General features: G+C 47.7%; 1 protein-coding gene and 1 non-coding gene across 2 annotated transcripts; one reads left to right on the top strand and one right to left on the bottom strand.

Annotated features, from left to right (window-relative positions):
• Nucleotides 1–266: 266 nt before the first annotated feature.
• On the top strand, nucleotides 267–339 carry TRNAT-CGU (transfer RNA threonine (anticodon CGU)). The gene has a single exon. It is a non-coding gene; the product is annotated as a tRNA-Thr (tRNA).
• A 12191-nt stretch (nucleotides 340–12530) lies between these two features.
• LOC146180531 (uncharacterized) lies at nucleotides 12531–13787 on the bottom strand. The gene has a single exon (XM_084577802.1). The coding sequence runs from the start codon at nucleotides 13785–13787 to the stop codon at nucleotides 12531–12533; it is 1257 nt and encodes a 418-aa protein (XP_084433928.1).
• Nucleotides 13788–16267: the final 2480 nt, after the last annotated feature.

The raw sequence follows: 16267 nt of genomic DNA, 5'->3' as shown, positions 1-16267 counted from the left end.
TCCTCACAGCTCTCCGTCTGAGCGTCAATAAACGCCCTATTAAAATATATACATATATATATATATATATATCTATATATATATATATATATATATATATACATATATATACATATATATACATATATATATATATATATATATATATGTATATATATGTATATATATATATATATGTATATATATATGAGGGCGGCGCTGGTGAACACTCTCAAGGTTCGTATACAGACAACATAAATACCAAGAAAGTAGCAGGGGGGACAGCGGCCGATGTAGCTCAGTTGGTAGAGCACCGGACGCGTTATTCGGAGGTCGTGGGTTCGGATCCCACCATCGGCACGTTGTTTTTTCTTCTACTTTGTGTCTAATTATCTTTCCTCTAAACAGATTACATTACTAATTTCTGTGGTTATCGAAGTAAACATTAAAAAAAAATGACATAAACATACCATCCCCAACGCTTTCCTTGGCCTCGCCGACTGTTGGCTTCTTTCCTTCACACATATATATATATATATATATATATATATATATATATATATATATATTATATATTCAGCAGACGTAACAGCTTTTTTAAAAGACCAGTATTCCATTGGATACTTATTTTCTGTAGACGTCGAAGATTTATTCTATTCAGTTCCGCATAGCGACCTTTTCAAATCCGTACGGGAGTGTATTGAATCTAATGGCGTTATAACATTTCAAAACTCAGCTGGACTAAGTGTGGACAATTTTTTATTACTCCTTGAATTTTGCCTCAGGTCTACGTTTGTTTCCTTTGACACAGAAATGTACTTGCAGAAAAAAGGCATTTGCATAGGATCCTGTGTCGCCCCTGTCCTGTGTAATATATTTTTATCATCTATTGACCGTGCTTTAGCTTCTTCCCTTGACAATTACCTAGTCCTGCGAATTTTTAGATACGTTGATGACTACCTGGTAATTCTTAAAAGAACTAACACTGCATTGACGCTCCCCAGCAAAGTGGAAAGTATCTTATCTGTTTTCAGACAACAAGGAAAAGGGCTGTCATTTACTCATGAACTACCAGTTAAGGACAGATTGCAGTTTTGAGATATCAATGTCAAAGTTATTGAAGGGCGGTTGTGTTGGATGTATTCCCCCTGTGCCAAAAAGGAACTGCTTCCGTACGAATCAGCACAGACTGTAAAAAGGGCGATCGCTTCGCTTTTCCCAGAGTCCGCATTACTTAAGTCTTGTGCTCACATGGCTGAGGCTAGTTTCAACAATCAGATCGGAAGACTTCGAATGGCTGGTTTCTCGTGTTCTGTTGTTTGCAGCGTAGCGGTGACCCTCCTACAAAAAAGGAAAGGGAAGAAGAAGAAATCCCATGCTAAGCCGGGATCGAGGCGACCACAAGTGGTCCCTATATTCACCGAGTGGCACATAATTTGAAGAAGGTCGTCGGCCGGTACGACGTACCTGTCGTTTTCTCCGCGCCTAGAAAGCTGAGCGGATTGTGCTCGAAAATCGGGCAGAAGAAGAAAGCCCTGTGCGAAAAGAGGCACGGCAAGCATTACTGTTCCTGTGCCGTCGGAGTGGTCTACGAAATCCCACTGACGTGTGGAGGGGTCTATATACGCCAGACGGGTCGCTGTATTAACGACAGAGCACGGGAGCATGAGAAATCGTTAGAAAACGGAGGCGGGTTAAATTTGTCTACCTATTGCAAAGAATGCAACTGTGAGCCAATGCTTAACGGGATAAGGATTCTGGGCAGGAGTCGTGATCAGGTGGCACGGGAAATTCTTGAAGCCTTTATGATCAAAAAGAAGGGTAGCATTTGTGTTAGCGACTCGTCTGTATCCCTCCGTAGAAATGAAGTTTCATTCCGTGATAATTTTTTGTGATGGCATGCATTGTGCGACTTTAAGCCCGGAATTTTTAACGGCTTGTGATGTTTAGTTAGGCGGGTTGTTAATTTCGTCGCTCGTTTGATTCTGCATTTGCTACCAGTGCTTTTTGTTGCTGTTGTTTTAGGTTTGACCGCTGTTGTTTCTTTTGTTTTGACTCTGCTTTTGCTACGATCGTCTTTTAATGTTGGCTTAGGGTTCTGACTGCTTTTGCTTAACTGTTTTGACTCAACTTTTGCTACGATTGTTTTATCGTTTTATTTGTTAGGGTTCGGGCTGGTCGCTTCTCATGTCTTAGTCTGTTGTTTTCGGTCCACACTGCATTTTCTATGAGATATGGCCTGCCTTCCGTTTTAAAAAAATGTTTTTTTTCCCGTTTTTGATAGTTTATCTACTGAGGTTAGAAATATCTTGTCTGATTTCCTGTTGGTGCTGCTCGGCGTTCACGTGTTGGGTTTGGAGCGAACTGTGGCGATGGGTCTGATGCTTGAGAGGGACGTATAAATATGCCACCTTTCCGTTTAATAAATAGTTGATAGTGCGCGCATGTGGTGTCCCCTTCTTGTCTGTGTCCGTTTCCTTGCTGCGCCGCCGTTCAATTCCATCATGCACCAACTCGCCCCCCAGGCCGTTATTCTCAACCCCTAGGGTTCGGGCCGGAGACGTCCACATAGAAAACTCCTGGTTTGCTTCCATAATGGCGGTCCAAGGCTTCCGCCCGCGCCAGGGCCGACCATTATGGTCCTCTTTGGACATGCTGGCGGGGAGAGGCCGCACATGGAGGGCGCGTCTCCATTTTTCGGGAATGCGACATCTCTCCTCTGTGAGTTGGGTGTGTTGGATGTGAAGTCGGGCAAGAAGACGGCGACCCGACTCTGTCTTTGTTAGACGCGTGTACTGATTGGTGAGGTGGGCCTCCCGAAGCTCCTTGAAAGTATTCACCACACCCAGCGCCATGAGACGGCTAGTAGAGGTGGCGACCGGGAGGTCCAGTGCTCGTTTCATGATTTTATGGAGGATAACTTCTAGAGTATCCTCCTCCTGTTTCCGCAGGTGGAGTTGCGCCGGCGCCTGACGCCGGGGCTCATGCGGACGTTAAAGATCCTATATGCGAGCCGTCACATTGTTCTCGCAACTACACATTCGAAAAAAAAAAACAACATGTAGATCCCCAGGTGGTCGAAATTATTCCATAGCCCTCCACCACGGCTTTCCTTTCTCTTTTTCCACTTTATCTCCCACCTTCTTCCCTTCCCTTAAGGCGCGGTTCAGGTAGTTCAGGTGTCCACAGAGCAAGTGTGACAGGTACTGCACCTTCCCCTCCTGTGAACCAATAACAATAACATAACACAAAGCTCTCGGGAGCACCACAGTTGACTTACTGGTCATTAGGTACAATACCCCTGGTTTATTGATTTATAGGAAGGGAAACACGCGGTAACTGCCTCACTTGTTTTCTGTGGACACCTCAACCGCGCCGTAAGGGAAGTGATGAAGGTGGAAGTGAACGTGGAAGAGAAACCGTAGTAGAGGGCTACGGAGTATTTTCGACCACCTGGTGATCTTTAATGTGCGCTGACATCGCACAACATACGGACGCTTCTTCGTTTCGCCTCCATCGAAACGCAGCCCCCGAGGTCGGGTTCGAACCCTGGAACTCCGGCACAGTAGTCGGGCGTCTTACCACTGCACCACCCCGGCGGGGCACACGGCTCGGGATTGTCGCAATACGCAGCACATAAAGGGTAAAAGCGCACGCTCGTGTTCGACGACACTGATTTTAGCGTTGAGCGTGAGATTGAAAAACGCTGCGTCAGAAAGGGCGTGCATTGCTCGCGAGAGACCTAAGTCCCATGTCCGGCGGGAGAACACCCTTGGTAACGGTAACGGCGGCGGCTAAAGGGCCCCTGAACTGACCGAAGGAGTGTGCGTTACTTTAATTCGGTTTGAGCTGCGCTCCTTACACAGCTGCGTATTCTGAAAAGATGTTCAAAAAACAATGAAGCTGTCATTGTCACGCACGAAGAGTGAATTGTCGTCCGCGTATGCAGATACAACGGCAGCCTCCTCTCCTAGTGATGGAAAACCGGGGATACTCCTGTCCGCGGCGACCCTACGCAGCAGCGAGTCGAGCGAAAGTATGAAGAGTAGCGGCGAGAGCGGGCACCCCTGACGCACTCCCCGCGTATTCGGAAAGCAGCCGACAGTTTAGCCATTCAGTACTAGATCCCTGCGTAGGAGATGAACGAATTCGTAAAGCAAACCAAACGTGCGGAGCACGGCGAACAAGTAACCATGTTCTACGCAGTCGAAGGTCTTCGCCTGGTGCAAGGAAACAATAGCTCCTGTGATCCGTTTGGCACATGCGTATTTGAAGACGTCTCTCGTCAGTGCCAGCGCAGCGAACACCGATCGTGCAGGTACGGAACAGGACTGGTATGGCCTAACCAAACCCTGAAGGTAGATTCGTATCCTACGGACCAGCAAAGTGGGTACAAGTTTATAGTGGGTGTTAAGGAGGGTGATCGGTCGCCACCATGAGGGACTCAACGGCATCATGCCCTCCTTAGGAATTAGAACGATACGGCCAACACTAAACCAGGGTGGCTTGGCGCCACTCTCCAGGAAATAATTTACGAGCCTAAGTAAAGAAGGACCGAGGATGTGAAAGAAAGGGGAATAAAAACCGGTTACTAGTCCCTCAGGACCGGTAGCGGTGGTCTGGATCATGGCGCCTAAGGCACTACGCACCTCCTCCAAAGTTGCCGGCTCCTTAAGTGCCGAACACGTGTTTTCTGGAAGTTGAGGAAGAGGCCCACAGAAGCAGCCTAGACCTTCATGAAAATGCTCTCCCTGGTCGAGGCCTTGCGACAAAAAGAGGGACGCGAAATGCTCGCTAAACGAATTGTGGATGTCCGCAGGTTCCAAAGACGTCGTACCGTCCGCAAGCGTGACGCTTTCCACTCGATTTCGCTTGTTACTGCGCTGGCCAACGGTTCGAGCGTGTTTGAGGTCCGCGGCATCCTCAAGCGGCACGTTTGCTGGTCCCGCGGAGATTGATGCTTGTGAACTGTCTTCGAGGATGCGCGTGGCAGTCAACAACGCCCAAGCCGATCACGTTGGAACGCTTGGCCTACCCAAGCCCAAGCCCCCTCAAGGGAGGAAGCTGGCCGAAAAATCGATTGAGCGACAGCAGGAGCGAATTCCCAGCACCGCTACCAAGATCATTTGCCTCAGAGGCGGAATTAACAGTATTATGAACATTGTAGGAAGATTGAACTTGTCTCGAGTTATCATCCAAGCCGCCGGCCTGGATCTGACGACCACGAAGGGTGACATCATCTCCCCAAACTCTACTGAGCAATCAATACTGGTCGCTACCACGGATACCGAGAGAACATACAAATACGCAGCAATTAAGCTCTGAAGATTGGACCCAACATAATTGAAGCCAAGTCATACATCACCATGCCGGAAGACGGAGGCAAAGGCGTCGTTCACGACGTACCACTCGAATATTCAGCGGAGGAAATTAAAGAAATGATAGAATGGAGTGGGACTAATCCGCAAATCTCCGGTATTAGAAGATTGGGAGCGGGATCCAAAACCATTCTGATACTTTTCGAAGACTGGTTTGTGCCGAAATGGCTCAATTTCCAGTGAATCAACATGAGGTACTACTTGTATAAGAAGTAGTACGAAGTCTTCACAACATGCGGCAGGCTGGGACACAGAGCCGATGTATGCTCAGATCCGACCAACGTGAAGTGTCGCCGCTGTGGCTTGGAACATCCAGGCACTGGACACACATGTGAACCTAAGTGTCAAATCAGCGGTAAAGACCATGTCCTAGGAGACAACAAATGCCGCGAAATATACAGGATGCCCTACCTCTCAAAGAAGAAAATGTGGGAGAAAAGGCTAGAAAAACAACAACTGCAATCAACTTCAGGAAGCCAGGGATCCATCCTCTACTCTTCGGGACAAGAGCACCGGGAACGAGAACCCCGAGGAAGGAACCGGGCAAACACGGACTCACGGTCGGGGACCCGATCGAGATCAAGATCAAGCTCGAGAACCAGAAAGCCCACGAAATCCCGGGACACGAGCCAGGGACGAGGACCTGGCCTGCCTCCCAGAGATCCCAAGAATCCATGGGGCCAACTCAAGTCAGCAGACAACAAGACGGTAAGCTTCGTTAGCAAAACCTCCCAGGCTGAAAATAGAGAGATGGAAAAACTCAGAGGGCAAAACGCAGAACTTAGAGAGATGATCAAACAAATGTGTCGCGAAATTCAAGAACTTAAATCTAAATTCACCGAAAAGCCCACGGCTAACAGCCCGCCTGCAAATGAATGCGGTACATGAGGTACCAAAACCACAAATTCAATTACTACTAATTCTACTTCAGAGGAATCAAACTGTATGAACTTGGAATTCTCCCGGCCGCCACCCCAGAAGCGTAAAGGGGGAGAGACCGATCCATTTATAATCCTTAATAGAAAATTTGAACAACGTAATGACAAATTTGATAAGCAACTCGAGAATATTAACACGCTAAACCAGCAACTTCTAGGGGCTCAGGGACAGATGCAAGTGCAGATTCAAAATCTCACTAAACAAATGCAGGAAGCATCACTGGCCTTCTCTGAATCCAGTAACAGAATCGAAAAACTAGAAGAAAGAATGGGTAACAATCATGGGCAAAATCCATAATCAGAAAGACAACTCCACGATCGTGCAGTGGAACTGCCGAGGGTACCAGAGAAAGCGAGCGCTATTGCAACAATAGATAGAGCAAACTGCCGACAAACCCATAGCGATCATGATACAGGAGACTGGGAAAAACCCAACCAAATTGTTTGGATATCAAAGCCACAGCAGCGATAGGGGCGAAAAATCCAAAGTCACGACTTTTATCCAGAGAAACATAGCCTCTACTAATCACGAGATCACATCTCGGGATATAGAGGCAGTTTTAACTGAAATCATCACTGCAAAAAAAGACCGAAAGAGTATCTTTCTCTTGAACATATACAGCACTCCGAAGCAAAGGAAAGTTAGGTTTCAAGTCCTATTCGGGAAAGCCCCGAAGATCGCAGGAAATAACCCGCTTTTCATAGCCGGTGACTTTAATGCAGCCCATCAGGAATGGGGTTACAATATGCAGGATCCTAATGGCAGACAATTATGGGAAGACATGCAAACACTAGGACTCACCCTGCACACTGATCCAAATGCACCCACACGCACGGGTAATAGCGTCAGCAGGGACACCACCCCCGACCTGACCTTAAGCAAGAATGTAAGTACAGCGGACTGGAAAAACACCGAGCAAAACCTAGGTAGTGACCACTTCATTATTGCACTCACATTAGGAAAAGGAATCAAAATTAGAAAACCCAAACAACCCAAAATCACGGAATGGGAAAGATTTAGGCAAATACGAGAGACCGAGGGAATTGAGAAAATCGACGATATCGATAAGTGGTCACAAACGCTAAAGAAACATGTGGAGGAAGCAACAGTCACTCTAGAAGACGAAGATGCACCGCCGAGTATCGATAGCAAACTCCTAAACATGTGGAACAAAAAACAGGACCTAGAGAAAAGCCTAAAAACACAAAGATGGAACCGTAATATTAGGAGAGCACTAGCTCGACATAATAAAGAGGTGGAGACATACGCCATCAAACTAAATGAACAAAACTGGTGTAGCAGATGTGATGAAATGGAACAAGGCATGAGCCTCTTCAAAACATGGAACATTCTACGACACATGCTCGATCCGGAAAAATCTAAAGCACAAGCCAACGTAAATCAAACTGAAGTTAAGCATGCCTTCGAAGGCTCGGGCGAACAATTGATGCGTAAATTAATCGAAATCTACATCGGACGAACGGAAACCGAAACGTTACCAACATATGAGGGGAAACCTAACCTAGACATAGACGCCCCCATCACCAGGGCTGAAGTCCGAGCTGAGATTATTGGATTAAAGGCAAGATCAGCCCCAGGACCTGACGGTATCACGAACACTATTATCAGAAATCTAGATGACGAGTCAATCACAGCCCTGACAGAATACATGAATAAGGTATGGGAGACTGGACAACTACCGCAGGCATGGAAAAATGCCAGTATAGTTCTCACACCCAAACCGGAGAAGCCGCCAAAACTAGAAACCCAAGACCCATATCATTGACCTCGTGCGTGGGAAAGCTAATGAAACGCGCTATTCAGACGAGACTGGAGCAAATACATGGAGCAAGAGAACCTCTGGCCACACGAAATGGTGGGCTTCAGGCCGGGGCTAAGCACACAGGACGTGATGCTCAGACTTAGATACGATATCATAACACATGAATCTTCAGATACAAAGACTATTCTCGGACTTGGCCTAACCAAAGCCTTCGACAATGTCAAGCATAAGGCGGTGCTCGAAGGTCTCCAAAAAGTTGGGGTTGGAATGAGAACCTATAACTATATCAAAGGTTTTTTCACTAACAGAGAAGTCACCATGAGCTTTCAAAGCGCCAAATCACACACAATCACCTTGGGTAGCAAGGGAACGCCACAAGGCTCTGTCTTGTCTCCCTTTCTATTTAACATTGCTATGAGGGGGCTACCAGCACAACTAAAGCAAATACCGGACTTAAAATTTAGCATGCACGCAGATGACATAAATCTCTGGATAAATAAAGGTAGCGACGCAGAAATAGAGAACAAACTCCAGGCTGCCGCAAATAAGGTGGTTGAGTACGCTGCGGAACGCGGTCTATCCTGCTCGCCGCAAAAGTCAGAACTATTCATCTACAACCCCAAATACAAGAAGAATAAAGCAGACATAAAGGTAAATGTTGAAAACTACCCGGTTCCACTAGCTGAGGAAATTAGAATCCTAGGAATGATCCTCCAAGCGAGAGGGCAGAACACAAACACCATCGAAAAATTGGAGAACTACGCAGCCCATGTTACGGGCATATTCACAAGAGTAGCGCTTAGAGAACACGGTCTCAAGGAACGCAGTCTACTCAAAATAACACAGGCCTACATCATCAGTCGCATACGTTATGCCACACCTTTTCTCAGTCTCAAAAAGACAGAACGTGAAAAATCGACGTAATAATTCGAAAATGCGTCAAACGCGCACTAGGCCTCCCTGTCTCCACATCAACAGAGAAGCTGGAGAAAATGGGGATTCATAATACATGGCAAGAGCTCACTGAAGCTGTCAGAATCTCTCAACAGGAAAGACTAAGTCAGACGGAGACAGACAGAGCCATCCTAGATTGGGTCGGCCTCCAATCAGACAGAGGCCCACAGACGAAAACATCTATCCCACCCAACATAACGGAACACATACTGGTACCACCCTTACCTCGAAACATGCACCCAGAACACAACAAAGAACGCAGAGAACACAGAGCCAAAGCCATCGCTAAAAGAATGAAACGCAAAGCAGTCGATGAAGTTGCTTATGTAGACGCATCATGCGGACGACACGGAGCAGCTGTCTCGGCAGTAGTAAATGGAGAAGGTGCACCTAAAATTGCGGCTTCAGCACGCACCCGAGACATTAGTACAGCTGAAGAGGTCGCAATAGCGCTCGCATGCACTGGTACACAGGCCAAAACTATAATCAGCGCCAGCAAAACGGCTGTCTGGAATTTTGCAAAAGGACGGATCTTAGAGGAGGCCAAAAAGATTCTTCTCACAAATCCCATTACTAGAACCATATCCATCATATGGATACCAGCACACGAATCTGTCCCTGGCAACGAAGCTGCGCACCTGCTGGCCCGAGATCTCTACCACCAGGCAGCGGTAGAACAGCCCGAATGCAAGGGAATTAAAGATTGCACTATCACATACAATGAGATCACAGAATCTTACAAATTAGATCGAAAAGTATACCCTCCCCCAGATCGGTCTCTCACTAACAATGAAGCACGCATCTGGAGGCGATTACAAGCCGATAACTACATCTGCCCTGTCTGGGTTTTTTTAACACAGACCGGGGAGGAAGAAGATTCTAAATGTAAAAATTGCGGACAAAAAGTCACGCTAGATCATATAATATGGCAATTCGCCGATTCCCCAGGCGCCGGCATTAACATTGATAGTAGAGAAGCCTGGGAGGTTTGGCTGCGGAGCGGAGATCCCACCGTTCAGCGGCAAGCGACCCGCCTGGCGGCTGAGGCCGTGAAGAGTGCTTGTAACCTCACCTGACCTCAGCCTGCGGGGCCCTCCTGACCCGCTCCCCGGCCTGCGTTCCGGGGGCGGGAGATGAAGGGCTCCTTTTCGGTGGAAATGTTTTCATTCATTCATTCTTCGAGGATGCGGTGATAACGCTTGCGTAGCGTCTCGAGAAATTCGCGTATCGCGAACGTAAGCATTTCGCTGTCACGTACGATGCGCATATGGCGCAGAAACGTCATTCACCATGGTCGTAATGCGGACTCGCCGCGCCTACCCCGCACTCACAAGAACATCGCTCCAGCGTGTTTTCAACGGGTCTCAGGTAGCAGGTGTTATGACACTAACTGCGGCCACAGACAAGCACAACTCTCGGCGTATATCAGTGAAGCACTGTTCATCGCGTACTGCCGCTGCATCCATGTGCCACATTAGGGGCTGTTTGCACGGCCCAGGGCTGCTCGCAGAGTAACCGTGACAGGGAAGTAAGTGATCACTTAGTTTAAGGCCTGGTGGTAAAGGCAATACCTCACACTGTAGCAAGTCAAGTGCCATGGCGGATCTATTAGGCTCGCGCTGTGGACCTTGACACGTGTTGCCTCGAAAATGTCTCTGTGAAGAGTGACCCACGCCTCCTCTAACTGTTATATGATCGCACTAGCATTCCAAGTTGTTTGGTGTGGTAATTGGAGGCGCTCTGACCGGGCCCCCTGATGTCGCGCATTGTGTCCAAAGCACAATTAAATTCTCCGAGCGGAAAGTGGGGCACGTCGTCGAGAAAGTATGCAATGATGGACCGAAAGAACTCGTTTGTCATGAAGAGAATTTATTGGGTACATACATATACTATACAAAAACGCATATTACTCACAAACCAAAGTACTGTATAAAACACTATAGGTTACATATACATAATAAATTAAAAAGCATGATTCCCTAGAGATTGGAAAACAGTATAAACGGGGAGGGTTCTAATAAAAGACGACAGGAATCTCACGTCTGCTACTCCGTACAATATAGGAGCGCGTGTGCCAGCGCCGCAGAACCCGCGTCTCGCCGTCCGTTTATAACTGTCCCGACAGATACTTCCAGATGACGTGGCGTAGCCTCTGCAAGGCTGGGTACGTTGCTGGGTGGGAGTGCGGCGCGCTTCAGCGAGGCACCTGCGACGCCACAACACAAAAAGAACCACAGTGAACACAAGGTGTTCAAGAGGGCTGCGCCGGCGCCTGACGCCGGGGTTCATGCGGACGTAAACATCCTATATGCGAGCCGCCACATTGTTCTCGCAACTACACATTCGAAAAAATATGCGCGAGGCTCTCGGGAGCACCACAGTTGGCACACTGGTCATTCGGTACAATACCCCATCTGGCAAGCAGCTGTCTCGTGGGGAGGACGCCCCAGCGTCTAAGCCACTCAAAATCTCGCACTGCATTTGGCAGCCGACAAGCTGTCCATGCTCGCCATTTAGGTACAGCGGTCTCTCGTTTCTCATCAGCTGGAAGTCTCCGAACGGCTACTAATTCGCTGATGCGTATGGCTGGTAAGTCGCCTACATTAACATCTGACAGGTCTGCATCGAGAGTCGACTTTATCTCGGCAACATCGCGCTAAAAAGGCATAGGTCTGTCCGCCTGTTGACCAAGGTATTATTCGGGTGTAAGCATACGACGTGCCGTGCTCATCCAGTACAGGATGAGCAAGCGACCAGGGTAAGACTCTTCAGCTAATAGCCTCTCCACCAGCCTTAACTCGAGTGCTCGAGCCACTGTCGGGATGCACGGCAGGCCAAGGCCTCAGCTGCTCCTTGGAAGGTGTAGGGTGTGACGGGCGACTAGCGCTGTCCTGCCATCCCAAACAAGTCCTGTAAGGGAAGCGCGTCTTTTGACCACACGGCGCGGGATTGTCGAGATACGCGCCACATAAAGGGTGAAAGCGGACGCTCGTGTCTTGACGACACTAACTTTAGCATTGTGCGTGAGGTTGAAACGCGCTGCGTCAGAAAGGGCGTGCGTGGCTCGCGAGAGAACTACGTCCCATATCCGGGAGGAGAGCCCGCTTTGCTGAAACAGCACGCCAAGTACACGCACTGCGTCTACAAACGGTACGGCGGCGGGAAAGGGCCCCTAAACTGACCGAAGCGGTGTGCGTTACTTTTTTTCAGGTTGAGCTGCGCTCCTTATACTGCTGCGTATGCTGAAAAGATGTTCAAAAAACAATGAAGCTGTCATTGTCACGCACGAAGAGTGAATTGTCGTCCGCGTATGCATAAAGAGAATTTATTGGGTACATACATGCATACAAAAACTCACTTTACTCACAAAACAAAGCACTATACAAAACACTCCAGGCTACCATATACATCATAAACTAAAAAAAATGTACCCCAGAGAGATTGGATTGGATTGTAAAACGTTTATTTCCAACAGTCTGAAGGGCATATAGGCCCCTCTAAACGACGGCCAGAAGATCTTGGCTCCTGGCGGCGTCTTCGGCCAGTTGGACGACTTTTGTTTGAGTCTCCAGATCGGAGCTGAGTAGGAGAGCCTCCCATTGTTCAAGCGACTTTATTTTTTGACCCTCCATGGGGGCAAAAGGGCATATCCAGAGAATATGGTCGAGATCCGCTTTGGCCTTACATTGCTTACACTCGTTTGAATATTGTCCCGGATAATAACGACTACACATAACCGGGTTCGGAAACGTATAAGTTTGGAGACGGCGCCTAGAGGTGGCCTGACTCTTTGTCAATGATTTATCAGCGGCGGGGTACTTCGTTCGATTAAGCCTATAATGTTGTGTGATCTCTCTGTAACACACAAGACGATCCCTGTCTGCGAAGCCCTCGGTATGGCCACTGGGTCGGAAAGCAAGACCTCGAGCCAGTTCGTGAGCTGCTTGATTTCCAGCCAGGGATGCGTGTGCAGGTGTCCAGACTATGCGAATTTTGCGGTCGTCCCTTGCAGTCCGCAGGATTCCGTACTTCAGAGGGCAGACCCTCCCCTTGGCAAAGTTCATCACTGCTACCTTTGAGTCACTGAATATCGTTGACGCATCCGTGCCCACTATTGCAAGTGCGATGGCGGCTTCTTCTGCAATTTCGGGACTGCCCGTCGTGATCAAGGCGCCGGCTCGGAGATATGTCTCGGCGCTAGCTACCGCTATCACCATTCTCCCCTTCCCGCAATTAGCTGCGTCCACGTAGGCCACGTCTTCTATCAGATAGTTTTTGAAACATTTGCCGAGGGCTTCAGCTCGTTTCTCTCTGCGATCCTTGTGGTGGACGGGATGCATGTTTTTCGGTAGTGGTGGGATCATCAGCCTATCGCGCAGGCTCTTAAGCATGTCCACTTTCGGACCTCGCTGACTCTCGTAATTTATTCCTAGTTTCGCTAGGATTTTCCTGCCTGTAACGCTTCCCGACAGCCTTTCGTACCGCGAGATTGTCACGCCTTCCACAATTTCATCCAGTGTGTTGTAAAGACCTAGTTCTAAAAGTTTTGCGGTGGGGGTACGAATTCGTAAACCCAGCGCCTGCTTGACACTTCTGCGAATGATCCCTTCCAGCTTGGACTTCTCCGCTGCCTTCAGATTAAGGAAAGGAGCTACGTAGCCAATCTTACTTATTACAAAGGCTTGAACTAATCTGATTAGATTCGTTTCTTTCATGCCATAGCGCCGATTTGCGATTCTGCGGATGAGCCGCATAGTCTGTTGCGCACATATCTCCAACTTTTTTATTGTTTCTCCATTGAAACCGTTGTTTCGAATGTACAGCCCTAAGACTCTAATCCTGTCCACCGTCGGGATATCCAGTCCCTGAGCCTTGAGAGATATCCGCGGGGGATCCGACCGTGATTTCCTCTTTGGTTGGTAAAAAAGCATTTCCGATTTTTGCGGGGAGCACCTAAGTCCCCTATCATTTACGTACTTTTCAACTTCCCCTATGGCCATTTGGAGAGTCTCCTCTATTTGACCGTCGGTTCCTTTGCCAATCCATATAGTAATGTCATACGCATACATGCAATGACTGAGACCTTCAATCGCTGCTAGTTTGCTAGGAAGCCCGATCATGGCCACGTTGAAGAGAAGCGGGGACAGTACAGATGCCTGCGGGGTCCCCTTGCTACCAAGCTCTATGTAGTCTGATTTACTTTTCCCGAAGTTAATTTGGGCCACTCTATCGGAAAGGAAATTTTTAACATAGTTGTAGGTTTTCGGGCCTACTCCCAGGAGGCTGAGATTATCCAGGATCGCCTTGTGCGTGACGTTATCGAAAGCCTTCGCCCAAAGAGAGGAAAATTTGGAGGGCGCTTAAGCTTCGCTTTAAGAATGGAACACGACAGCGTTACCACGCCCTGTTCGCACCGTATACTCATTTGCTTGTTGCGCTTTTGAGTGACACAAAGACGTAGTTCACATGATACAAGACTGGTGAACTTGTCCCAAGCATGACTCTTAGGTAATTGTTCTGAAACGTGATTCTATGCGTTCCTTTGCTTACAATGCGGCTGAGGCGTGCACTGAGAAGGGAGGCTCTGTTTCGAATTCCTACATAGAGCAACTTGCTATACTCATTTTTATTTATTGATCCTTCCGGGACGTAGAAGCGCTGCCAGCCTCCTTGCCGAAACGCGCAGTCCTCAAGTTGCAGTCGTAGTTCGTCGGCAACATCGTTGCTGATCCGAGCCGGTGCAATGGAGATCTCGAAGGCCATGCCCTGTCTATCTTATTCCGTGCGCCATACGCATAATGGAGCTACGTGCACGCCAAGCGAAGAGGAAGTACAGCGGAAAAGTAATGGACAAAGTCGCGTCTATTGATTGCGGTGTTGTCTCAGAAATATCCCTTAGAGAAGTGTTTTGTGGCGTATAATATTATTTATGAGCATGTAAATTACAGAATTACAGAACGCGCAGTTAAGCGAGTACCAAATTACTTTTCCGCTGTACTTCCTCTTCGCTTGGCGTGCACGTAGTGCCATCATGCGTGTGGCGCACTGAATAAGGTAGACAGGGCATGGCCTCCGAGATCTTCGTCGCGCCGGCTCGGATCAGCAACGATGTTGCCGACGAACTACGGTTGCAACTTGAGGCCCGCGCGTTTCTGCAAGGTGGCTGGCAGCGCTTCTACGTCCCGGAAGGATCAATAAATAAAAATGAGTATAGCAAGTTGCTCTATGTAGGAATTCGAAACAGAGCCTCCCTTCTCAGTGCACGCCTCAGTCGCATTGTGTCAGTCAAAAGCGCGACAAGCAAATGAGTATACGGTGCGAACGGGGCGCGATAACGCTATCGCGTTCCATTCTTAAAAGCGAAGCTTAAGCGTCCTTCAAATATTTATTTATTAATGCTTCTGGGATTGTTTGCTCACGGCCAACGCCGGACGATGCGGGACGGCGGCCGCCGGCGACGACACCGACTTTTCTGCGACACGGGGCTCTTACGCTATCGAGTTAAAACAGTATAAACGTGGAGGGTTCTAATAAATGACGAAAGGCATCTCAAATCTAGGTTCGATAACTTTCACAAGGTACTAATGAGAAGCAACGCTTTCCCTCTCGTAAACTGCATAGCCCTCAGCGCAGGAAACTTTTACAGGTAAGGATGCATGTTTTTCATATTTGCGCTGCACATCAATTTTGATTCACTTCTCTCTGCCATACGGTACGTTTTATTCCAGGCGCTGCTTGATGCTTTTATGTTAGAAAAATTCGGAATGAAATAGAACAACACGACTTACTATTTGCTGTCTTAAAATTTCTTTGAGTCTTTGAACGAGATGCATTTCGACTGCTTCGAATTAAGGCGAAAGCCTCCATAAGGCTAAGTTGGTGAGACCTAAACGGAACGTAAAACGTGTAGACAAAGTCAAAATGTGAGGCCACGAGGTTGAGTGCGTATAGTAGCATTACTGTTTTTAAGGCAAAAGACAGGTGTCCACACAAATTACAACCTATTTGTATACTTAATAAGATCCGATGCGTGCAGCACTGCTTACCCTTCATACTTTGCTATGAATTTTACACTACATTATGCTTTCATTTTGCTTTAATAACAAATGTCCTCATGCATATGAATAAACTCTGTACATTGTTTATTTATATCATAATAACTTGCTTAAATGAAAACGTAAGGCACCGTATCTGTCATACGTTTTCCGCTGAAACCTGAACGATAATAATAAAT

This window comes from Amblyomma maculatum, chromosome 8, assembly GCF_055883805.1.
Source record: "Amblyomma maculatum isolate TAMU_Amacu chromosome 8, ASM5588380v1, whole genome shotgun sequence".
NCBI classification, from domain to species: Eukaryota; Metazoa; Arthropoda; class Arachnida; order Ixodida; family Ixodidae; genus Amblyomma; species Amblyomma maculatum.
This window is presented reverse-complemented; position numbering and strand designations above follow the sequence as displayed.